We start from the raw sequence: 24,702 nt of genomic DNA, 5'->3' as shown, positions 1-24,702 counted from the left end.
TCCACGTCAGGAAACTCCTGCCTTGCGGCTGGGGCGCCAGACTGGCCAATCACCTGCCGTAAAGCTCTCCCGGTTCCCCATCATGACGTGGTCCGTGCACTAGCGTTGGAGCAGTGCTTTTTAAGTTTCATTCAACTCCCCTCCACCGATCTGTATCTTCCCCTGAATGATCTCTCGATTCATCGTACTAACATTACTGTTAAGAAGAGCAGGTCCCTTGGGGTTTATACTATGTAGTATCAAATTGGATGGGGACAGCAATCTATCACATACAACCAGAATGTGTAGGCCTACTTCGTCCTGCTGTTTAGTTGAAGCGTCAACTACCTTTATTTTTCACAGGGCAATCAATTTATGTCCTCGGGGAGTTTTACCAGGCCCTCGTGTCTCAGATTCCGTGATACCAAATCCCGAAGTTGTGGTGGATTGGAGGTTGCTTTCTAGTTGAAGTCTTGGCACGTTCTTTGTTTGTTGGGGCCAGGCTAGCCTTTCCGGCCATTTTTCGGGCTTCGGGGCTCTGAGCCTCTTGTACCCCGTTACACACGACGCCAAACTGCATCCCTTGCCAAACGTTCCGTTCTGGGGCTGAGCTTGTTGCGATTGCGTAGGAGCTGGCTGCCATCCCGCGCGATTGAATGCCGGAGAATTGAGGGGTTGCAACTATTGTTGAGAACCGCATCCGCATGCGGAAGACACCCCATTGTTGGGCCGTGAGGTACTTTGGGGCAGTTGCAGCAGCCTTCGAGCAATTGCCGTTGGAGTGGTAGCCAAGCACATGCGCGTCCCAAATTCGGGCAGGCAGGACCGAACAGGAATCCACCCTGTCTGTCGCATCCATCATCTGGCGCACACTTCAGCCTTTTCCCGCTAGCTCTGCAACTTCCTTTCCCCCCCATGCGCCTGCTGTCATGATGATATCGTCGCGTGTGCAGCGCATCGGACCACTGTTTATCGGGCCCTGCATTTCAAAGCGCCATTAACCCATTCTGCATCTGATATGGGAGAAATCAGCGCCGGTTCGAGTCGACAGTGGTTTCGTTCTTCCCGTCCGACAGCTTGATTTGACGATGTGACGCCGTTGTCGCAACCCACCAAAGAACATCGAGTTAATTCCACCACGACGCCGTCGCGTATTCCCCCGCGACAACCACATTGGGCTCGACGCACCGTGGGCAGGCCCGACACTTCATTTTATGATACACGCGAGGTCCACTGCGCCGAATCAATAATTAGCCGGTTGCGCACCACCTTGCACCAGAGACCCAGTACAAGAAACCGAAAGAAATTGGATGCCGATTGGAAGAAGAAGTGGTGAAGATGGATCTCCGGGGCATGCTTAACGATAATGGCCCCTCGGCCTCCCGCCCGAGCAAACCGCCAACGGCGCCGGCTCCGCAACAACCCGCGCAACAGCCCCCGCTTCCGTCGACGCCGGTCCAGGCCAACCCACCGCAATCATTCCGCGACTACAGTCAGACCCAGCCATCCCCTGGCCGACATGTATCCCAGGATTATGGCGCGCACCATCACCCATCCGGCGCGTTCGCGTCTCCACCGCCCTTCCAAGCTCCTCCCGCCGGCGGGTATCCCACCCGAGCGCCGCCGCACCTTCACCAACACCCGTCAAACGACCCACGATCGCCAGGTGTCAATATTGGCCCGGCCCCGTCCCCATACCGACATACTCCGACCGCCTCGATGAGCAGCGCCGGCGGCTACCCTTTCCCACCCCAGGCGAACCCTGCAAGCCCTGTTCAGCGACATCAATACCCTCCCTCGGGCCCATATCACCGCGATAGCTATTCTCAGGCGTCTGCTCCGGTGGTGGTAGCCGGCCAACCCGTCGTTAGCCCGTACATGCAGGGATCTCACATTCCTCAGACATCTCCGATTACGACCCCCGGAGGCAATCAACCTTATCTCCACCGAGCCCAATCGATGCAGTCGACGCCGACGCCCACTTCCGCACATAGTCAGACCGCGCCATACGGCGCATCGTTTGCTCAAGGAAGCCCCGTGGCCGCTCCACGTCCTCTTCAACAACCCGACCCGTACCAACGACAGACATCACAACCACCAACTCCCGGCGGAGCCGGTCCGCTATCAGCTCGCCCGACCCATACCGGAGGCTACGGACCGTCTAGCCCGTACCAGCAACGCGCCCCGGTGCCTGGCGCCCACCCGACCATGCAAACATCACCGCCGCCGCCGCCTCCCCCATCGCTTCCGAGGCACGCCAGCACTCACAGCATTCACAGCATACATGATTCGCACAGCCAGGACCCGACACAAATACAACAGCGGCATTTGCAACAACAGCAGCAGCAACAGCAGCAGCAGCAGCAACAACAACAACAACAACAACAACAACAGCAACAGCAGCAGCAACAACAGAAGCAACCGCAACCACAGCAGCAACAGCAGCAACAGCAGCAGCAGCAACCTCGTGATCGAGAACGAAGCCTTAGTGTGAGCCCGAAAACACGAGTCCCTAGTTTGCCAAGTAGCGCCGGGCACCCCGAGACCTCTATTCCCGAGCTAGCCCCATACCCCAGCCAAAACCATTCTACGCCCGCGGTCCCAGAACGCGCCTCAACACCAGCCAAACGAAAACTCGGCGACCGAGATTTGCAACCGGACGAGCTTGAAAAACGAGAGGTGCGACCACCTCCATTTGAGAATCAAGACGGGCGGCCAGCCATGCCTAGTGCTAACAGCACGTTGGCTCAGAATGCAACGGCCTCTTCAACCAAGGCTACGAAGAAGCGAAAGGTGTACCCAACAACTCCGGGATGGGCGGCATCGCTCCGTGATAAAACACCAGCGCATCCAAACAACATCCTTTACCACCCGGTCCCACATTCCGGTCCACAGGTCAATGGAAAGTCGGACCGTCAGCCAGACCGGCCACCGCCCCGGCCAGAGCGACCACAAAGCCGGCAAACGTCACCTGAAGAGAAACGAAACCCAGCTCCCATCACACCGGCACCCAGTGTACCGCCGGATGCCGCGACCCAATGGGGCTTGTTGGGGCCCTGGGAGCCAAGTATCACCAACTCGGTTCCGCAGGAGCCGTTCAGCAAAGAGGTGGCCGATTTCTTGTTTAAGTATGTCATTCTCAACGAGGACCTGCGTGAAATCCAATTTCGGGAAGTCAAGTTTGAAGTGGAAGCGAAACTCGGGTTACTGGTCGACAAGAACACGAATCAACGGGTCGAGCTCCCCGTCCGGTCCGAGTGCGTGCTCAACGAGAGCGGGAATTGGCTTGGGTTCCGGTCGAGCATGACAGAAGCTCAGCACAAAGCATACAACGAATACCTTAACCAGCTCGTCCAACAGACGCATCCCGGCAACAAGGCCGCGCACGCAACCCTACCGAGGCCGCGGCTGCCCATCGACTACCGCCACCGTCACGAAATTGACAAGTTCTTCGAGATCCCCGCGTCGGTGCGCGATCGCCATCTGCCTGTGTGCGTTGCCAAACCTATCGCTGCGAAGGGCCATGCGGTCAAGGTACGCGTCACGTACGACCAAAAGACCAAGAAGCCAATTGCAAAGATTGTCAAGGCGCGCATTGCGGACCTGAGTATCCATTTCCCGGACTCGCCGCTCGACTGCCGTATCAGTATCAACTTGGAAATGGACTGGGATGGGCCGATCGAGGAGCTCGAGCGCATGGCTGGGTCGACCAATCGCCCGCCTGTTCCTGACAGAACAAAGGACCGTTTGAGCTATAAGCACGGGTTTTATCAAATTGATTTGACCCAGGTAACGCAGAGCGTAACAGGGGTGACAGTGAGTTCCCCCACAACCCACAACACACACCACTCCGCTTCCCTTTTAAGGTCCCAAGAAGATCACCCCAACTAACTAACTTGATACAGAACACCCAGCGCACAGAAAAGGAGCATGAACTTGAGGTAGAGATCGACCCAACGCCTATTATCGATCAAGGACGGAAGGCAATGGAAGGCCAACCGCACCAATACGTGGAACTGGTGGACGGGCTGATCAATAATATCCGGATCCTAGCCCGCAAGGGAAAGGAGTTCATGTAAGGAGGCGGAAGAGCATCGGCCGGTGTTGCGTCGCGTCGCGTGTCGGGCTCTGTTCTATCGTGCCCTATTTATAATGGTGTAATGGTCGGATGGACCGAGATGAATGAGAAATGGAAACAAAGGCACAACGGAAAAAACGTATTTCGTTTAGGTGACGCAAGCCGAAGTGCTGAGGGTTACGGATCGTCGAGTTTATTGTGGTGTCCTGCTCTAAAATTGTTTGGGGGTGGATCGGGCATACGGAGGCTGGTTCATTTCTCTAAGCGGGTGAGAGGAGGTGGTTTGCAGTAATCTTATTTTTATTGTTTTTTTTTTTGCTTCTACTGTTATATTCTTCGTTGTCTTCGTTTTTTTCTCTGTTGTTACTCCTCCTTGGCACTATCATTCGCTTGTATCATATTCCTTGGAGTCGGGACTGACAAGCAAACAAGAGCTTGGGAACGGAACGGGAAGGAGAAACGGTTCGGTGGAAAAGAAGGGGCGCTGCAAAGGCCTAAAATATCCTTGGTTCTCTCTCTTCATTTTTTATATATTAATTCTGTCTCGAGTTAGGGACCACGATGATGGGACTCTGGTGTGTATTGTTGTCAACACACGGGCAGTCTACATTCACTAGTTAAGAGTGCATCGGATTGCGATCGGTTGTGTTCAGAGAACTGTGTGGGTCTGGTATAATTATAAACTGAACGGGCCAGTTCGAACTCAGGCTGTAACCCGGTTTCCCGGCATTGCTCGACAGAAGAGAGAGCAGTCGTTGTTTCGAGCAGATCTTTGCTGAAAGCAACTATTTAACTATCAATCATCATGCCGACTCGAACGCTTGCACGGAAGTCAGAACACACGACTTCCTCCACTCAGCGTCCAGTGTGCAGTCTCCAAGCGCGAGGATCTGTGGTGGTTCTACATATTCGTATCAAGTGAAGGACTGCCTACTACCATATGTACAGTCCACGCCAGCTGCCCCCTAGCCGCTCCAATGGAAAGGACTCTGCCGAGTGGCTTGAAAGAGCCGCGTGTTCTGCGTGCTTCCCCGCGTGCGGCAATTGACGGGAAACGGTCGCAGTGCATGGGCCGGAGCCGAGAAAAAAACACGCCCCAAACCCAAACGGGACGCTGAAACAACGACAAGAGCCGAAGCCTCAATAACCGGCGACTACGAGTTCACGACGGACATAATCAGGTCGGAACAGCTCCGGCTTCCTCCTGCGCAGCGCAACGCGGCGAACCTGTTCCCTATTCTGCGCAGGGCCCGGGTTTTGCTTGGTTTTGTGTTTTGTGGAGGAAATGGAGTCGAAGCGCGCCAGTAGGAAGTCCCCGTGGATAAATTAAGTTTCGTGACGATCAGGGAGACGATCAGCAGCACGACCCGGGATTCTTACCCAGACTTGCGCCAGACTACCACGAATCCGGGGCCCAAAATCCGGGGCATTGTTTGGGACCCCTACCGTGCCCAGCCGGTTTCGAGGTTTTTGCCTCGTTTGCCTGTGCGGAATTGCAGCATACTGGTGGGATTATGTCGACCAGTCGGGGGGGGGGGTTACCTCTTGGTGGTTCTGTCATGGTTCTGTCATGTGCGCCGGCTACTCCGTTCGGCACCTGTCCGAACGATACGGGCGCCCTGCTTCCGGAGGACAGAACCAACCGGATCGGGGCATCCTATGCTATGACCTGGCCATGGCATTAACGATCTATAAAGGGGATCTGCATCCCGTTTCTCTAACCTACCCAGCTCTCTTGTGAGACAGAAGACGTTACAGCTTGAGCCTGGGGATTTCCACACCAACAAACAAAACAAAAACAAACCCACCAACGTTTATCCTCCACCACCACCATGAAGGTCACCAAGCGCTCCGGTGTCGTGCTCCTCGCCTCGGCGGCGTCCGTCGCCGGCCAGTGCGCGCTGCCCACCTCGTACAAGTGGACTTCCAGCGACGCCCTGGTCGAGCCCAAGAACGGATGGGTCGCCCTCAAGGACTTTTCGGTGTCCCCCTACAACGGCCAGCACCTCGTCTACGCCTCCACCCACGACCAGTCCAACTACGGCTCCATGGTCTTCAGCCCTTTCGGCGACTGGAGCGAGATGGCCTCGGCCACGCAAACGGGTCTCCCCCAGGGCACCGTCGCCCCCACCATCTTCTTCTTCGAGCCCGGGAACGTCTGGATCCTGGCCTACCAGTGGGGCCCAACCACCTTCTCCTACAAGACCTCCAACGACCCGACCGACGCCAACAGCTGGTCGGACGCGAAGCCGCTGTTCGAGGGCAAGATCTCCGGCTCGTCCACGGGCGCCATCGACCAGACCGTCATCGGCGACGACACCAACATGTACCTCTTCTTCTGCGGCGACAACGGCTCCATCTACCGCGCCAGCATGCCCATCGGCAACTTCCCCGGCAGCTTCGGCACCGAGTTCGTCACCGTCATGTCGGACTCCACCAACAACCTGTTCGAGGCCGTGCAGGTCTACAAGGTCCAGGGCGCCGACCAGTACTTGATGTTGGTCGAGGCCATGGGCTCCGGGGGACGCTTCTTCCGGTCTTTCACCGCCAGCAGCCTCGACGGCGAGTGGACTCCCAACGCTGCTACCGAGAGCAGCCCCTTTGCGGGTAAGGCCAACTCGGGCGCCACCTGGACCAACGATATCAGCCACGGTGAGCTGGTGCGTGCCAGCCAGAACGAGAAGTTCGAGGTCGACCCTTGCTCGCTGCAGCTGCTGTACCAGGGCCGTGACCCCAACGCCAACGCGGACTACGACAAGCTGCCGTACCGCCCGGGTGTGTTGACGCTGGCTTCGTAAGGGGTGTGTGCGGGGATTATGGGGGGCTGCTATAAGGAGAGGCGTTACGACTTAAGAGATGTATATAAAACAAAACATAAAAGGTCGCATTCTTCTTTTTTCGACAGTGCAGGCCTGTATATAAAGCTCAAATTTAAGGGGCCAATTTTCTCATCACGATACTCAGTACTCACTGCGCGAATGTGTATAAATTGACCATATTGTTTGTTCTCACACTTCAATTCTGTTGCTCGGTACTAAACGAGGCGAGACTGCAAGATACAAGCTACTCGTAAGACTCCCTCTTATTAACCGTCGACACGCCAGCACCCGCCCGCTCCAGCCAGCGCTGCACCTCAGCCTTGGTATCCTCATACGGCACCCCAACCAGCGCATTATCACTCTCCTCCTCCGTCAAGCCATGTCCAATACCATCCGTCCCGTTCCACGTCCGCAAAAAGTAGATAAACGCAATCGGCTCACCCGCCGCAAGCTTCTCCAGTCCCACTCTAGTCAGATCCTCCGACTTCTCGTGGATGACGGCAAATTTGGTCCCCGTCAGCTCTTCGACAACGGCCAGGAGCTCGTTCTGCGAGAAATTGTGCGACGCCGTGGCGAGGTACTTGTTGGCTGTCTCGTCGGGGTGCAGCAGGATACCGGCCACGGAGCGGCCGATGTGGGAGAGTGTGCTGGTGTAGAACTTTTCGTTGCCGGAGTCGATGATGGTGGCTTTTTTCTCCTTGAGGTCGATCACGCCGAGGCCGTTGAAGTCGAAGCCCTGTTTTTCATCGTTAGCTGATGCCTCACTCATAACCCACCCGCGGGGCCCATTCCATAACTAAGTGCCCAGATCCAGAAAAGAAACTCACCCAATCCAAAAACAACCCCGTCGACAACCCCGTCCAACTAAACCCCGGAGCCGTCCCTTTCTTCACAACCTCCTGCAAATACTCCACCACCTCAATCTTCTTCGCCAAAATGTTTCCCACCGTCGTGCCCACCGCCTGGCGAGTATCAACCCCATACTCGCTGGGGATAAACCTCTTCACGCCCGCCGCAACAGCCGCATCGATCGCCGCGATCTGGATGCCCAGCGCCGGGGTGGCGACGGCGGACACGACAGCGTCTTGCCCGGTGAACGCGGCGCGGAGCGCCTCGGGGGAGGTGTAGTCTACTGATTTGACGGTGACGTCGGAGGGGAATGTGCTGGGGGTGGGGTTGGAGGAGTTGGCGCGGGTGATGGCGGTTACTGTGAAGTTGGCGTCGTGGAGGGCTTGGACGAGGGCGGGGCCCAGGTTGCCGGTGGCCTGGGGGAGGTGGTTAGTATGAGAAGTTCGCGAAGAAAGAGGGGTGAGTGGGACATACTCCGAGGACGGCGACGGTTTTGATGGTAGTCATTTTGATGAGATCTAGTGGGTTACTAGTGGGCTTGGTGAGGTCGATGGTTTGTTGTTTGGGTCTGGAAAGATGATTGAGATTCGATTGAGTGAAGATGGTTGTTGGTTGAGAGGAAACCCATAGTGAAGTGAGGGGGAGATGGGCGTTTATATGCCATTCTGTACAACCAACCTGTGTGATATGTTGCAAGTCTGGCGTGATTGCGTGGAATGGTAGAGCTCCCACGAGAAGGAAGGCGGGGCACAACTGCTCACCTCATCTTGCTAACCCCTTGCGCCTGAGAGACAAGTTTCGTACAACAGCCTGTCCCCCTCAAAGACGATGATGATGCTCGGCAATTGGTTGGACCAGGTCCGCTCGGACGCGGGACATGTTAATTACGGTAGCTTCGACATCGTCACCAACGGAGTTCTGGTGTAGCCGACTATCGACATGGATGCAAGTCCACGGCGTCGAATTGGGGGCCAAAATTTGTAATACATTACCTCTGTCTGTACCACTAACCAGCTTCAGAAACGTTGTAACTTCCGCACAGCACCGGGCAATCTGATAAGCGCCTCGATTATCAATCGTCAGCCCCCAGGTTGCGACCGAGTGCGAGTACCTGAATCCTTCGCTCGCGGATCTCCCTTAAACCTTGGCAGTGATTTCGAATGACGGGATTTCCCTCTTTCTTCCTAGTGTAATGGAGGCTCCGTGTGTCGGATTGGTTCCGATAACGTCTCCTGATGACAAAGCCACCAACATCCGCGCGGGGATTTTGCATGAACTTTAACTCTCCAACCTTAATGCTTCAAGAGTGGCGTCGGAGTTAACAACTCCGCATGGTAAACACCTATACCATAGCATGGTTTTGGCGGAATTCGGAATTCATGAATTGCCGTCGCCCGGGGCCTCAGGACCAAAAGGCCAAGCGGATTGTTAGAAGAAGCGTACGAATACAGGGCTACGACCGCGGCGTTTACGAAAGGCAAAGCGATATTCGTAACTTGTCGCTTTTTCGGGACATCTGTTTTTCCATGATCTTTGGGTGTTGTGACGCTCTACCCCGGCTGCCTAAAACATGGTAGGTGATTCACCAACGCAGATACTGATACGGGTGCCTGGTGGAAGTCCTGGACTTTGGCGAGGTCGGAAAGTTCAATTCGGCTGGTAGTATCACAGCCCCGCCGGGGCGAGCAATATCTCAGCCCAGGCTGCTTGTGTTGCGGTTGCGGAACGGGAGACGGGGCGGGCTCGCGAAATCGTTCAAGGAAGAGCCCGCGCCGCGTCGTGAGAGTTGATTGAGAACTTGACAATTCCTTATTCCGGTTAGGGAAGGAAAGTAATGCATGTATGCGATATATGATACCTAACCGGGTAGGGGCATAGGGCCCACTCTCAGCGCAAGGCTGTCGCTGTGGCGCACCGTGCCACCGAGAGGCTGAACATTTCGCAGCTCGACCGTCAACACCAAAGATTCCCATTGCTCGAGCAACCGCCGCGAAATCCATCCCCGCCATCTCGGAATTCGTCCATCCCGCGATATCACTCGATATTTGCGCCAATTCGAATATTGCACGTTTCCAACCGTTTATTTTCGCCGACTCCGCGACCGATTCAAGATGGGCAAGAAGAAGCGCGGTCACCCCGACGTCGAGGAGCTTTTGACTCGACCGTGGTGCTACTACTGTTGGTTCATCAGAGCTTGCACGCGTCCGAATTAGGCTAATACTGTGATAGGTGAACGTGATTTTGAAGATCTAAAGCTTCTCATCTCGCATCAGAAGGCGAAACACTTCAAATGTGACCGATGTGGCAAGCGATTGAACACGGCGGGAGGTACGCCGTCACGCGCCAGCCTTCCTTCTATCAAACCCGACCATGATGGCTGACATTTTTGCGCATTCTAGGTCTCTCCGTGCACATGAACCAAGTCCACAAGGAAAACCTCACAACAGTCGAGAATGCGCTCCCTAACCGACAAGGACTCGATATCGAAATCTTCGGTATGGAAGGTGTTCCCGAGGATATTATCCAACAGCACCACCAGCGCATCATCCAAAACTTCTACACCGCCCAAGCCGAGCGTCAAGCCGCGACAGGAAACCCCCCACGGGGCCTATCAGGAGGCCAGGGCCCGACGAAGAAGTTGAAGTACGAGACACCCGAGGAGCTCAAAAAGAGGTTAGCCGAGCACCGCGCAAGGGTTGCCGCGCAAAAGGCCGCTGGCATCAACGGCACGCCGGCTACGGCTGCTCCAGCCGAGAACCAGAGTCCAGCACAAGCCGTAAGTTTACCCTGTCCCTCTCTATTCTCCTACTACCTTCCTGCGTCAGCGCACTCACAACTCACAACTCCCAAACCAGACACCCGCATTCCCTCCTCCACAAGCAGGCTACCCCTACCCGCCCGCACAAGGCTACCCAGCCACGACCGCCTTCCCACCAGGCGCCCCCCCAGCCGGCACAACCGCTCCCTTCCCTCTGCCCGCTCGTCCCCCGAGCGGCTCCGCAGCAGCAGGCGCAGCCGGCGGAGCCCCGCCGCCGTACTACTACAACGGTGCCGCCGGAGGCGTGCCCCCTCCAGGATATCCCGGCGGCGCGCCGTCGACAGTCGACGAGTTGGTGGCGAATGCGGCCCGTGGCGGGGCTGGTGGGGATGATATTGATCAGATGATTCGGTTGGCTGAGGCGGGCGTGCGGCCGTCGGTGTCGGCGGCGGCTGGGAAGGGGCCGGGAGAAGAGACGGGTGGAGCTGGGGAGAAGAGGAAGAAGGGGTCGAGGATGGTGTATGGGGATACGGAGGTTAGTCCGGAGGAGAAGATGGCGCTGTTGCCGCGGTATCGGTGGGTTGAGGGTGCGGCGGCTTAATGAGGGGGGGATTGGGTGAGGGTGTTGGAGGGGCTTTGCTGAACCGTGGTAATGGGGAAGGGCTCGAGCTGTGGAGGGGCTTTGGGTCGGGTTGTACGATGCAGCGGGAAGTGATCGAGGGGTTGGGAGGAAGTACTTAACTACCTTACTTAGGTGTGCTTGTGTACACAAAAGATTAGAAAATGCTGGGCGCTCGCATCGGGCGAGTCGCGACGTTTGAGACCCTTCAGGCGAGTTTACTTAGTTATCTAAGGTAAACAGATGAACTTAACCCAACGGTGATCGTACCTCCTCTACAACAAATCTCTATTTTATTCCCATCGTCATCCAACCCCTCTTTGAGAGCTTAATCAAAGGATGCGTTCACACGAGCAACCGATTCGGGGCGTTACGTTGGGGAAAGAGTTTCCCATTTTGGGAAACCCGGACGTGGTGATCGTGTCGACGGTCAACATTTGATAAACGCCCTTTTAGGCCCGTACCTTTTAGGCCCGTATCCCAAACCCCTTGGGTTGACGTCTCGTAGGGCGTGACCTCCTTGCTTGGTTTGTGACGTTGACGTTGGAGAGAACAGATTTTCAGAAACAAGTGCCTGTTTTATTGGTTTTATCAAATGCTTACTTATAGTTGTTTTATTTGCTCCATTATATGTTTGTCTATGTTGATCCTTTGTGACACAAACTCAAGAGAGAAGAACCGAATAAAAAAAAAATGAAGACGACATACAGAGTAGCAGTCCTTGACGTGGACGAGCCCAGTCAACTATTCTCCCCTCCAATCCTTCCCCAAGCTCTCCTGTACAAAGAAAGGGAAACGACGTTAGTTTATTAGAGACCGCAACGGAACAAACCGCAGCAGTCCATTCGTTTCCCATCTCGCAGGCTCGTTCCCTCCCCTCAACCTCAATCTCAAACACTTCCAGAACTTCCGAATATCGTCTCGCAGGACTGTAGATGGCGGGGGGGGTTGACGCAAGGTCGCGGGGGGTTGGATCTCTCGCCAGCGACAAACTCTTTTCTCACCCCCCATCCACCTTCGCTTCCCAGCCGAAGAACCCAAAACCTTCGAGAACTTCCATCTCGCGTGGCGTCGCGCCCTGCATTTCCAAGAAGGGCAAAGCACCAAGCGCTAGTGTCAAGGTTAGGAAGCCGAGTTGTGGATCGTCCTCTCGGCTAAATAGCCGGTCAGCGCTCCCCTTGTTCCCCCTCGTCCCCCAAGAATGGGCAAGGGCAATGCGGGGAATGCGGAGGATGAGATGGTTTCCGCATTGGATTCGTTTGTTGGTTTGTATTGTATCTGGGGACTCGGGGAGTGATTGGGGGTTTCGTTGAGAGGTTTCGCTCTCAGTTGTGGGCGTGTTGTTTTTGCTTTATGTGGGAGATGGCATGTTGCTTTAAGGTATGTATACATAGTACACCCGCAGTTTGCCACAGGTACCGTCATTAATGTTTTTGTTAGGGCGGGTTCGCCAGAGAGGACTGCTCTTTCCTTCTTTGCGATGGTCATCGATTTCTGTGGGGGATGTTGCTGTGGGGTACATCGTCCCTCTCAAGCGCTTCAGCTTCTCGACTCGAAGTGTAATTAGGAGCCCATCAGTTGTCAATAGAACTCAAGGACCTTCTTCCATAATCTCAGCTTCGGGCTCGCTACGAGCTTTATTTCCTCGAGTTCCGCTCACGCGAGTTTATCCGTCCGCCCGACTGTTACTTTTCTTCACCAAGTGGCGTTCGCGAGAGCTGGGTAAACGAAGCTCCCCCAGCTCCATCTCCAAATCCAACTTCCCCAATCCTTGGCATGCGTTCCTGGCGCTGCAACACAAACCCTTTTTTTCCCCGGAGGAGACCCAAGAAGGGCCAACAACGCGCCTGTCCCGTTCCCACTCACTTCCCAGCCTGCGTTTTGGTAGCGAAGCTAGCGATGGCGGAAGCTATGAGGCTATTCTCTCTCTTCCGCGGGGTCCCAGTTAAGTTTTTCCACCAACGCGAGGCCTTGGATTCCTTGCAACCGGGCCCATTTCCCTCATGGCTGCCACGGTTCCTGGGGGAGAGAGGGAGGGGGGGTGCACGGGCGGAATGTTCCTTGCATACCCGGGGAGCTGGATAGTGGTTATAATTATCAAGGCAAAGATCTGCACTCGCACTCGCTCTCACGAGCCTGTCTTTCCGCGTTTGTTGTCGTCGCGGACTACCAATTGTGAGACCAGCGCCGTTGCGTGAGTGCGTGTAGGTACGTTTCTTGTGTGTAACAACAACAACGGCAACAACGGCAACAACGACAACACCAAAGACAACACAATGCATCCCCTTGGCCTGGGCGTGAAGGCAGCCCTCTGGCTAGCCTTCAGCTCAGTGGCCACCGCCCTAGGCCAAGAAAAGATCATATCGACGAGCAGCCACGGATCGGTGCTGCAGCTGGCGGGGGCCGGCCCCAACAAGGCCGGCCAGATTCTGGTGGCGGAGAACGAGTACTGGGGCGTCATCCGCGCGGCGGGCGATTTGGCGGTCGATTTTGGCCGGGTTACTGGCACGAACTTGACGTTGAGTAATGGGATGAAGGGAAAGGTGGTAGAGGCGGCGAGGTATGAGTATGAGCCGGTGGATAATACGAATAATACTATGGTGAGTACGGTTCATACCATGAGATCACCACTTCTTTAAGGGGTTGTGATCTGATGAGAGTGGAGGAGTTGTGCTAAGACCAGTTCAGTACTCAACCACGGGCACCGCCCACTTCACCGGCCCCAAGTACTCGCCCTACGACTCCGCAAACGTCGTCATCATCGCAGGCACCATCGGCCACTCAACCGTCATCGACAAGCTCGTCTCGTCCCACGCGCTCGACGTGTCTGGGGTCAAGGGCAAGTGGGAATCGTTCACCAGCCAGGTGATCGAGCACCCTGTCGCGGGTGTCAAGAAGGCGCTTGTGATCGCGGGCAGCGACCCGCGCGGGACGATCTTTGGGATTTATGATGTTAGCGAGCAGATTGGGGTCAGCCCGTGGTATTTTTGGACTGATACGCCGGTGCAGAAGAGCGAGAAGCTTTATGTGACGAAGAAGAAGAAGGTGCAGGGCCCGCCGTCGGTGAAGTACCGTGGATTCTTTCTGAATGATGAGCAGCCGGCTTTGACGAACTGGGTTGCGTACGTTGTTTTTTTCCATGGTCTTGACTTCGGTTTCGGGTTGACTCGTTGAGAGATAAGACATACTAACCGGCTCTCTAGCACCCACTGGCAAGACACGCCCTACGGCCCAGGCTACGGTCCCGCCTTCTACAGCCTCATCTTCGAAGTCGTCCTGCGCTTACGCGCCAACTACCTCTGGCCGGCAGTCTGGGCGACCATGTTCGAAGTGGACGACCCCGCCAACCAGCCGCTCGCCGACGCCTTCGAAGTCGTCATCGGCTCCTCCCACACAGAACCCCTGATGCGCGCGCAAAACGAGTTCGGCCACTTCTACCAAGGCCCCTGGGCGTACAACCTCAACAACAAAACCATCGACGACTATTTCCGCTACGGCGTGCAGCGCGCTAAGCCGTATGCGCGGAATTCCCTGTGGACTATGGGTATGCGCGGCACGGGGGACACGGCGATTGAGGGGTTGGGGGTAGAGTATATTGTTGAGATGTTGGAGGTGTTGGTTAAGAACCAGCGGGAGATCATCTCGACGGGGCTCGGGGTGAAGGACATCAGCACGGTGCCGCAGCTGTGGTGTTTGTACAAGGAGGTGATGAGCTACATCTTTGCTGGGCTGCAGGTGCCTGATGATGTGACACTGCTGTGGGCGGACGACAACTGGGGCAATGTGCGGCGGCTGCCGCTGCGGAATGAGACTGATCGCGCTGGAGGTGCCGGGATTTATTACCACTTCGACTACGTCGGTGACCCGCGCGATTACAAGTGGATCAATACCATCCAGCTGGCCAAGACGACGGAGCAGATGCATCTAGCGTACGCCCGGGGCGCCGACCGCGTGTGGATTGTTAATGTGGGCGATATGAAGGCGCTTGAGGTGCCGATTAGCCATTTCCTGGATCTGGCCTACGACGCTAAGCGCTGGGATATCGAGAGCACAGCGGATTGGGCCGAGGCGTGGGCCGCGCGGGAGTTTGGGGCGAAGTACGCCGGGGAGATTGCTGACGTGCTGCTGCAGTATGGCATGTATGCGGCGCGCCGCAAGTACGAGCTGATCGAACCGTCGTCGTACTCGGTTATCAACTACAACGAGGCCGATGCCGTGCTAGCGCAGTGGGCGGATTTGGTCGAGAAGGCGCAGGGGATTTATGACAAGCTGCCGGCGAATACCCAGGCGGCCTTCTTCCAGACGGTCTTACACCCGGCCATGGCTGGTCAAATTGTGCAGCAGATCAATATTGGCGGTGCTCGGAACTTGCTGTTTGCTGGTCAGGGGCGCAACTCGGCCAACAAGGTGATCCAAGACGTGTTGAAGTACTCGGCGGCTGATGCCAACCTCACCCGTCGTTGGGATGCTCTGTTGGATGGAAAGTGGAAGCACTTCATGGACCGTAAGCTCTTGTCCCGCTCTTACCCCTTTTTGTTCCCGTAGCGAACCGACTGACTGACTGGCACCCCCAGAAACCCATCTCGGCTACTCCGGCTACTGGCAGCAGCCCATGCGCAACACCCTCCCCGCCATGGTGCATGTCCAAACCGAATTCGCTGCGCTCGCCGGACAAATCGGCATCGGCGTCGAAGGGTCCAACGCGACAGTCAAAGGCGACGACCGGTGGCACGGCAACAGCGCCAACGACCTCTCCCTGCCCATCCTCGAGCCCTACGGCCCGGCCACACGGTACATCGACGTCTTCTCACGCGGCGTCGAGGACTGCGACTGGTCGCTGGCGGCCAACCACCCTTGGCTCAAGCTGGACCCGGCCAAGGGGACTCTCGGGCCCGACAGCGCCGACACCCGCGTGCTGGTGTCTGTTGACTGGGCCGCTGTTCCGGCTGGGTTTGATGGCACGGTAACTGTCAACGTCACGACATGCCGCAAGTTCGACAAGTACGGCTTCAGCGACCCGCACGTTCTCGTCCCGGTACGCGCGCGGTCTGTGCCGAAGTCATTCACCAAGGGGTTCGTCGAGTCCGACGGCCACGTCGCGTTTCCCGCGGCCAAATACAGCACCATCATCCCGCCGTCCTCCTCCTCCTCCTCCTCGTCCAAATCCACCAACACCACCACCAAACCAACCTACCACACCTTCACCAACTACGGCCGCACCGACACCGGCGTCGGCCTGATCCCCCTCAACACCGAAAAACTCACCCTCACCACCGCCCCGGCCCTCGAATACGACCTCTACCTCTTCACCAACACCACCGCAGCCAACATCACCCTCTACCTTTCCCCGGGGCTCAACTACCTCGGCGACGCCACCCCGCTCGAATACGCCATCTCCCTCTTCCCCGCCGACACTCCCGATACGTCCCAGGTTGCAGTAACCCACGTCCAACCCGTCGGCGCGACAGTCGGCGGGAACATGCCCGCGGGGTGGTAGGGGGCTGTGGCGGACGGGGTGTGGGGGCGGACGGGGAATTATACGACCAGTCGGTTTGCGGTGGAGAGGGAGGGGGCATATAAGTTGAGGGTGTGGGCGCTGTTGCCGGGGTTGGTGGTGCAGAAGGTGGTGGTGGATTTGGGAGGGGTTAGGCCGAGTTATTTGGGGCCGCCGGTGAGTTTCTTGGTGGGGGGGGATGGGGATGTGGTTGGGAGGAGGGAGGGGGTTAGTGCTGTTTAGTAGTTGGAGGGTGTTGGTTAGGAGGGATTGATGCGGGGGGAGGATTGGAGTGAGTATGGCTGGATATAAGGGGTAATTGTAGTTGTTAATGACGAGTTGATTTGATGAGTGTTTGTGCCTACGAGGTTGTACCGTTCTGTCGTTTAGAGTTTATTTAAAACTGTGTGTTTAGGGTTTCTTCTTCTGAATTTAAGATGACATAAAAGTTTAGTTCAAAAATTAAAAAATGATACAGCGATCGAGAGGGTCAGTGGAAAGTTGGTAGTTTGTTAAAATGAATAAGACAAGACCGTTCAAAAAGAGAACCACCATGTATCTCATGCTTATATTGCTGGCTCCAGCGAGATTGTTGTTCAAAGTTGTCAAAGTTGTGGTTATTTGCAAGCCTTTCGTGAAAGTCGATGTCCACGTTGTGGGGCAGGTTGGCCGTGGCATGGCGCTCAATTAGGAAATCCTGGTGCTCTACACCAATTCCGATTGGCTGATTGCAGAAGGTTGGGGAGCTCGCCCCACAAGTACAGACTGAAACCCAGCTGTTGGCTGGAATCTTGACTTTTCTCCCCCCTCATTCCCTTGGCTCTATCTCTGCCCCCTCATTTTCATTTCTTTCCTTGCACAGCAGGGTGTATTGCCCATTATCATTTTGGCGTACCCCAGCTTTATGCCGTCGCCTACCTCGCACCGCGATACTGGTATTTGCTGCTTGGCGAGTGCGGAAGGAATCTTGTGACCTCGGATTCAATACCTTCCGGGCCGTACACCTGGCCACCTCGTCCCATCTCTCATCCTTTCTAAAGTACAATCATCCCGTGCCGAGCAGCTTGGTTACCACTCAACACCATCAAGAAGCGACCGGCCAATTCAGAACTCTCGATGAGGACTCCAGGGTTCGGGACGTAATTTCTCACGAATGAAGGGGTTTTTGTTTTCAAGAGTTTAAATAGTTCCATTAAGTTTGGCGGTTTCGTGCCTCGCGAGTTTTCAGGGCGACGTTTGGACTGGTAACCTTACCCAAGCTGTACAGCCTCCACAGGCAACTGTCGGCTCTTCGCCGATTAGCGAATGGAAACTTAGCACCCTCTGAACAATCGAGGTTGGGACATTGTATGTTGGGACGTTGGATGATCCAAAGCTAGAGTGCCGCACCCAACATGGCCCCCGATGCTACCGTCCCAAAATGGTGTTGGCCGGCGGCCCTAACCCAACCGCCCCCAACCACACGGCCCCCGTCGTAACTTGATCTTGAAGTTTGGTCGGGGTTGTTGGCCCAGAACGAAAGAGTGGTTGCCGAAGCCCCGATAACTACGTACGGCTCATAGGTTGGAAGAATCGCCCTTACCCAACCACGGTGAACATGAAACTCTGTTAGTACCACTCCAGTGCGGTTATCGGCCTGGCTTCAAACTGCCAACTGGCCAAGTCCGTGGTTCTGAAGGCATCTGCTCCAAGGCTCCCTCCCGCGTGGGATGGTGTAAGGGGCCAGTGTAGCTTCGGCCAGACTGTTGGTTTCGTGTCCCAACACTGGCAGAAGCATCACCGGCCCGGCCACACCCGCTGGTCCACGAATGGCCGGTCCGTCATCTGAGTGTTAGGGTCTTCAGGGCCGTCAGGGGTTCGGACCGTGCCCACGATCCGGCTTTCATCCCTCCTCACCCTCTCAATGTTGGCGAGCAAGCCGATTTACAGGCCATTTAGGGTCCCTTGTGTTTCGGGTACGCCTGTCCGGGGCCGCCGGAGACCGGCCAACTAGAGGACGAGCTATTGCATTCTCATTGGTTGAGGCCTTGGGTTCGTTTGATGTAGCTCGGCGCCGCCCCCTAGGAGACTGCCAGCGTAGGTGGGAACAAAGAGGGGAGAGAAAGGAGGACAAAAGTAAGATATTAAGGCACTCCGTTGACACGGGCTTGATGATGCTGAACGAAGCTCGACACACTTTCACCACCACTCCGTCTCCGACTGACTTTAACTCTGTGAACCCATTTCCGAACATCTCATCACTCTGCTGCTTCAGAGTAACAAAAGGAAACCTGCGCTTCTAGTTCCGGCCGAGAGAAACACCACCAACATACACCTATCGCCCGCAACCCTTCCGACACAACCAGTCCACCACAGGCCAGCCACCCCAACACACACCCTGGACTAAATATAATCGACATCATGTGCCAATGGCAGCGCCAGGTCTACAGCAAATGTCCCCACTCCGACCCACGTCCCACTCCTAGGCCGTACTCATGCAATGCGCGCGATTTCCGGAAAAAGGACGTCTACGGTTCATGCGTTTTGACCAAAAACAGCGAGGTCATCGTGACTAGCTATCCCAGCCGCTGCTTTGAATGCCGAAGGAAGCACGCGCTGGATAAATTGGAGCGGGAGGTTAGCAAAAAGCCGCGGCATAGACCTGCCTTCCTTTTTGCTGCCTTTTGGCGGCGAGACCCGGGAAGACGGGGAGGAGGTGCTTGATAGCTTGCTTCGGAGGATACTGTACCCCACGCCGGTGTCCATGGAATGCTCAGGCGCTGGAAGCTTGACTTTCTGGTGGGCTTATGTCGTGTCATTCGTTTGTCTCAGGCCGAGAAGGGGGATCGGTGGGAAGGTGATAAAGGCTTGTGGCTCTGCCTAAAACTAGATAGACTAAGAAGAAAGCGAGTCTGGACTTTGCTCATTCGAGAGGCACACAATTTGTCGGTAGGTTGGCAGAAGGAGTGAAGTAAAAGCACACACGCCCGTAAGCCCCTTTTACCACTCAAGAAGCTAGATATTGTGGGAAAAAGGCTCCCGTCTTGGGGTCTCATACTTCCTCCAACAGGCGCCATCTTTTCCCTCGTACAGCACCGGCATTCCCTTGAGCTCGATTACCATAACCATAGGCCTCTTGAAGGAGGCGTTCCGGTTGCAAATTCAGGGTCTGGAGCCGGAGAACACGCGCCGTAAGGGATTATATAAACTCAACTTGTTTTCACCTATGTTCCGGTCGGTGGTCTCTTTCAGCTGTGCCTATCCATGGGTGAACAAGCGCGCTATATAGAAGCCGCTTGCCTCGGAATGGGGGCCCTGTCGGCGTCCCGTCCGCTCGGGAATGCGTAACGTACATCATACCTCCATTTCGTGGTACCGTAGAGGCTTGATGTTGTAAGTGTAGATCCTGGCTTCTCCTGTACCAAAGGTGCAGAGGTACACTAGCAAGACGAGGTGCCGACAAGGTGATGTCAAGAACGCTGCCAAAGGTCTGTGTCGTTGGCGCCAAGACCAGGACCTTTCTGTGGAGCAAACCAGTTCATCTCACGGTGGGTCTGGGCCAGCTGGTTCAAACAATGCCAGGAACAGCGGGGGACCCCACTTTTCACGTCGCTCGGGAAACGTGAACAGGCCACAAACAGTCAACAGTGGCTGCACCAATCCGCGGCGAGAAATTGCAGGAGAGAGATCCATCATTCGAGCCAGCAACGTCATTTCCGTTGCCTTTTCCCTTCCTTCCACGCGCAGGGAGACTTGTTTCTCGAAGTCGCGGACACTAACAAGCCCAGGACACCAGGACACGACGGCCACCGACCTTCATTCATTTCTTCAAACAGTCATCTGCGACAGCTTCGTTCTCCCCTCCTTTTTTTTGTGCCCTTTTTTCTTAACCCTCGCTTTTTACTCCTTTTTTGTCGCCAGACACTACTATCCTCGCATCCTTGCGCATTTTCTTCGAATCCGAATAACTATCCAATTGTCAACCGGCACGGCGGAGAGCAAAGAGTGAAAGACCTCGTTTGATTTTTGTCGAGTCGCCCGCTTGCCCTTCGGATTGCTCGCTCTGTCTCCTTGCATGGGGACTTGGCGAACAGAGAACACCATGGACCCGAACGCTTCTTCTATTACCGTCGCAGGTACGAATGTCGCTTCGAGTCTTTCAAGTCCGGTATTTTTTATTTTGTACTGACCTTTGACCTTTTGCCTGTAGTTCGAGTGCGGCCGTTCACCATAAGAGAAGCGGCCCAACTGTGAGCCCAGCCAATTGCGGATCTACCCCGCGACAGATACTGACTGCAGCAGCGTCCGAACCGACGACACCACTCTCTTTCTCGGCGATGGCTCGCTCGCCGCAGCCCCCGCTCCCAAGCTAAACCAGCGCGGAATTCGGTCGGTCATCAAGGTGGTGGACGACCGCTGCCTGTAGGTTTCCTCCGAAGCTACAATTCCTGGATACATGCACGCTGCAGCGCCTGGTGCTAACACTGACACGCTTAGGGTTTTCGACCCGCCCGAGGACAACCCGGTCCAAAAGTTCACCCGATCCGTTGTTCCGGCCGCTGGCAAGAAAGTCAAGGACCAAGTTTTCGCATTCGACCGCATCTTCGACCAAACAGCGACGCAGAGCGATGTGTACGAGGCGACGACCAAGAATCTGCTGGATAGCATCCTCGACGGTTACAATGCCACGGTGTTTGCCTACGGCGCGACGGGGTGCGGCAAGACACACACGATCACGGGTACCTCCCAGCACCCTGGTATAATCTTCCTGACGATGCAGGAGTTGTTCGAGAAAATCAACGAGCGCAGCGATGAGAAGGTCACTGAGGTGTCGCTGTCATATCTGGAGATCTACAACGAGACGATCCGCGACTTGTTGGTGCCCGGGGGTAGTAAGCAGGGCCTGATGCTGCGGGAGGACTCGAACCAGGCGGTGACGGTGGCCGGGCTGACGAGCCACCACCCGAAGGACGTCCAGGAGGTCATGGACATGATTGTACAGGGCAACGAGTACCGGACGGTGTCGCCGACGGCGGCCAACGCAGTGTCGTCGCGGTCGCACGCGGTGCTGCAAATCAACATCGCGCAGAAGGACCGCAACGCGGACGTCAACGAGCCGCACACGATGGCGACGCTGAGCATTATCGATTTGGCGGGCAGCGAGCGGGCCAGCGCGACCAAGAACCGAGGCGAGCGGCTACTAGAAGGGGCCAACATCAACAAGTCGCTGCTGGCGCTGGGCAGCTGCATCAACGCGCTGTGCGATCCTAGGAAGAGGAACCACGTTCCGTACCGCAACAGCAAGCTGACGCGACTGCTCAAGTTCTCGCTGGGCGGCAACTGCAAGACGGTCATGATTGTGTGCGTGAGCCCGTCGAGCGAGCATTTTGACGAGACGCAGAACACGCTCCGGTATGCGAACCGGGCCAAGAACATCCAGACGAAAGTCACGCGCAATGTGTTCAACGTCAACCGCCACGTCAAGGATTTCCTCGTCAAGATCGACGAGCAGATGGCGCTCATCAAGGAGCTCAAGGCGCAACAGAAGGACGCCGAGAAGACCGCGTTTGCTAAGTTCCGCAAGCAGATGGACAAGCGCGACGCGGTGGTGCGCGAGGGCATCGTGCGACTGCGGGCCGCGTACGAGAATGCGTCGGCCGAGCGACTGGAGAAGACGAACATGATGAAGAAGCGTAAGGCCATTGAGCGGCGCATTGGACTGCTGTCGGCGTGGATTGCGGCCTTCGACTCGGTGTGTGATGCCCGGGGTGATGAAGACGCCGTGCCCGCGAACCTGGTGGCCATGCGCAAGACGGCTCACGGCATCCTTATGGAACTCGAGAGCAGCCGGCACCACATCCACCAGCGGCTTGAGAAATTTAACTGGGAGCGCCACCTCGATACAGCGTTGAACCACAGCCTCTCGATGCTGCAGCCGGCGGGTGAGGAGCCCGTTGACGGCTCGGAGCGAGACACGCTGGCGCGCGAGGTGGAGATGCTCAAGGCCAGCTTCATGCGCGACGCATACCGCGAGGTGCTGGAGCAGGACAAGGCCGGTGACGCGGCGGTTGTCCAAGTGCTCCTGGGCGCGCAGTTCGAGATGCTGTCGTCCATGTCCGAGACACTGAACATGAGCGAGCAGGAGGCCGTGGCCCATGCCAAGACCATGATCAGCCGGCTGCTCGAGACGGGCTACTCGGCCGCCTCGCACGTCGTCAAGCCTGACGGATCCATGATGCCCGTGGAGCTGTTCCCGCCGACGAAGCGGGGCACGCCCAAGCGGAAGAAGTCGGTGGGCACGACCCCGAAGAAGCCCATCCCGCAACCCGCTTTCTTGGCCGCAGTGCAAGAACAAGCCGCGGCGTCCCCTGTAAAGGCGTCACCTAGGCGGCGAAGGACGGCTAACGGCCGCAAGGTCATCTCGTTTACCCCCGTCAAGAAGAAGGGCGGCGTGCGATGGCGCGATGACGAGAGCGAGCAGGGCACGCTGGCCGACTTTGAGAAGACGCCCAAGAAGTTCCCCTCGCCCCAGGAACCATCGCCTCCTTCGCCAGAGCGGACACTCCCTGCCAGGCCGCCTGTCCCCTCGTATCTCAATCACGTCGACTCCCCGCAACAGCACAGCTCGAGCCCAACGTTGCCTGCCGCCCCTGAAGTGTCATCGCTGGCTTTCAGCAAGCCGAACAACCGATTCCAGGCTGGGTTTCTCTCGAAAAGCCGGCCCTCGTCCCAACAACAGAACCACAACGATTCAGTCCATGGCTCGCCAGTCCCACCGACCCTGTCCCTGAGACTGACCAGCTCCCCAAAGCCCCAAAACCAAGACCGCCCCTCGCCGTTGCGCTCCCTGCCCGTGAGCCGAGTGACTAACTCCCTCTCGCCACCGTCCGTCAGTGCCAACGGCAGTCCCAAACCTACTTCTGTTCACAACAACAACAGCATGATGCTCTCCCCCCTCCACGAAACCACCTCACCAAACCTCACCCCCAACAACAACGAAAACGAACCCCCCCGCCGCCTCTCCCCCTCCCCCTCCTCCCGTCTCCCCCGCGTCTCCTACGGCTCCGGAGGCTCCGACTCCGAACTCGACCCCCTCAAAATCCGCTCCGCCCTACACCTCGCCAAACGTCGCAGCGACCGCCTCTCCCTCCACAGCAACACCTCCCTCTCATCCGCCACCAGTCACCACCACGCCGCTGCAGGACGTAGGGTGTCCTCCATTGGCTCCATCTCTGGACTCTCCAGTGCGGCCGGCTATGCCGCTGGTGGCGGTGCGCACCGGCGCGCATCGGCGAGTTATTCCGGTCTTGGCGCTGGCGTCAGTGCCGGGGCGAGTGTCTCCAGTGGGGCTGGGATCTCGAGACATAGACGGTTGAGTGCGGAGAGGGGAGGGAAAAGGTCCCCCCCGAGACCGATTGCTTGTTCGCCGCCTTCGAGAGCGGGTCCTGCTTCTGGGGTAGGCGTGGGAGCGGGTTCGTCACCGTTGTCTTCTGGTTCTGGGTCGAGGTCCGGGGCGGGTATGATTGGTGGGGGGAGTGGGAAGGGGGGGTTGACGCAGGGACAGGCGAGGAGGATGAATATCGTTGGGGGGGTTGGTGCTGGGAATGGTAGTGGGAGTGGGAGTGCTGGAGGGAGTATGAGATTGGCTGGGGGTAGTCCTCCGTCTGTTTCTGGAGGAGCGGAGGGGATGGGTGTTGGTGGTAAGGCTAGGAGGATTACCATTAGTGGACTTGCTGGTGGGGGTGTTATGAGTAACAATGCAGGTGGCAGTAGTGGTGGAAATGGGACGGGGACGGGGAGTGTAAATGGGAATGGGACGGTGAGACCCCGGCCGAGTGTGGTGTGGAGGTGAAGTACTTACTGTAAGGACAGTGTGGGATTGATTGATTGGTTGATTGAGAAGCATGAATGATGGGAGCGCTTTTGTCTCTTTTTCCATGTCGCTTTTTCTTTGTTGGGTGTTTTTCTGTCCATTTTTTATGTCGGGTACACACACAGGCAGCACAGGCAGGCAGCACACACAGGCACAAACAACGGAAACACATACATACATGCATATGCACATACAGTACGTGTGTGTTGAATGTATAGAGCAGCGCTAGCAAAATCTTGGCTTTCGTACAACTG

At 56.4% G+C, this 24,702-nt stretch overlaps 6 protein-coding genes across 6 annotated transcripts; 5 read left to right on the top strand and 1 right to left on the bottom strand.

Annotated features, from left to right (window-relative positions):
- Window positions 1–1,317: 1,317 nt before the first annotated feature.
- Window positions 1,318–4,058, top strand: C8A04DRAFT_14177 (CYTH-like domain-containing protein; the record flags this gene model as incomplete). The annotated part of the gene is made up of 2 exons (XM_062777993.1): window positions 1,318–3,795; window positions 3,885–4,058. 2 exons carry the CDS (start codon window positions 1,318–1,320, stop codon window positions 4,056–4,058), a joined length of 2,652 nt encoding a protein of 883 aa, XP_062634710.1.
- A 1,831-nt stretch (window positions 4,059–5,889) lies between these two features.
- On the top strand, window positions 5,890–6,855 carry C8A04DRAFT_31088 (glycosyl hydrolase family 62-domain-containing protein; the record flags this gene model as incomplete). The annotated part of the gene is made up of 1 exon (XM_062781636.1): window positions 5,890–6,855. One exon carries the CDS (start codon window positions 5,890–5,892, stop codon window positions 6,853–6,855), a length of 966 nt encoding a protein of 321 aa, XP_062634709.1.
- Window positions 6,856–7,120: 265 nt separating this feature from the next.
- On the bottom strand, window positions 7,121–8,232 carry C8A04DRAFT_31087 (uncharacterized protein; the record flags this gene model as incomplete). Its single annotated transcript, XM_062781635.1, has 3 exons — window positions 7,121–7,612; window positions 7,704–8,141; window positions 8,200–8,232. 3 exons carry the CDS (start codon window positions 8,230–8,232, stop codon window positions 7,121–7,123), a joined length of 963 nt encoding a protein of 320 aa, XP_062634708.1.
- A 1,604-nt stretch (window positions 8,233–9,836) lies between these two features.
- C8A04DRAFT_31086 (uncharacterized protein) lies at window positions 9,837–11,084 on the top strand (the record flags this gene model as incomplete). Its single annotated transcript, XM_062781634.1, has 4 exons — window positions 9,837–9,903; window positions 9,955–10,053; window positions 10,125–10,501; window positions 10,581–11,084. 4 exons carry the CDS (start codon window positions 9,837–9,839, stop codon window positions 11,082–11,084), a joined length of 1,047 nt encoding a protein of 348 aa, XP_062634707.1.
- A 2,294-nt stretch (window positions 11,085–13,378) lies between these two features.
- C8A04DRAFT_31085 (glycoside hydrolase) lies at window positions 13,379–16,599 on the top strand (the record flags this gene model as incomplete). Its single annotated transcript, XM_062781633.1, has 4 exons — window positions 13,379–13,702; window positions 13,791–14,224; window positions 14,306–15,606; window positions 15,677–16,599. 4 exons carry the CDS (start codon window positions 13,379–13,381, stop codon window positions 16,597–16,599), a joined length of 2,982 nt encoding a protein of 993 aa, XP_062634706.1.
- Window positions 16,600–20,677: 4,078 nt separating this feature from the next.
- C8A04DRAFT_14158 (P-loop containing nucleoside triphosphate hydrolase protein) lies at window positions 20,678–24,427 on the top strand (the record flags this gene model as incomplete). Its single annotated transcript, XM_062777986.1, has 3 exons — window positions 20,678–20,711; window positions 20,786–20,825; window positions 21,073–24,427. The coding sequence occupies 3 exons, from the start codon at window positions 20,678–20,680 to the stop codon at window positions 24,425–24,427; spliced, it is 3,429 nt and encodes a 1,142-aa protein (XP_062634705.1).
- Between the last annotated feature and the right edge of the window lie 275 nt (window positions 24,428–24,702).

Source organism: Dichotomopilus funicola (assembly GCF_033296635.1).
Source record: "Dichotomopilus funicola strain CBS 141.50 unplaced genomic scaffold C8A04scaffold_60, whole genome shotgun sequence".
NCBI lineage: Eukaryota > Fungi > Ascomycota > Sordariomycetes > Sordariales > Chaetomiaceae > Dichotomopilus > Dichotomopilus funicola.
Note: the sequence above shows the minus strand (reverse complement) of the source record. Positions and strands in the feature narration are given on the sequence as shown.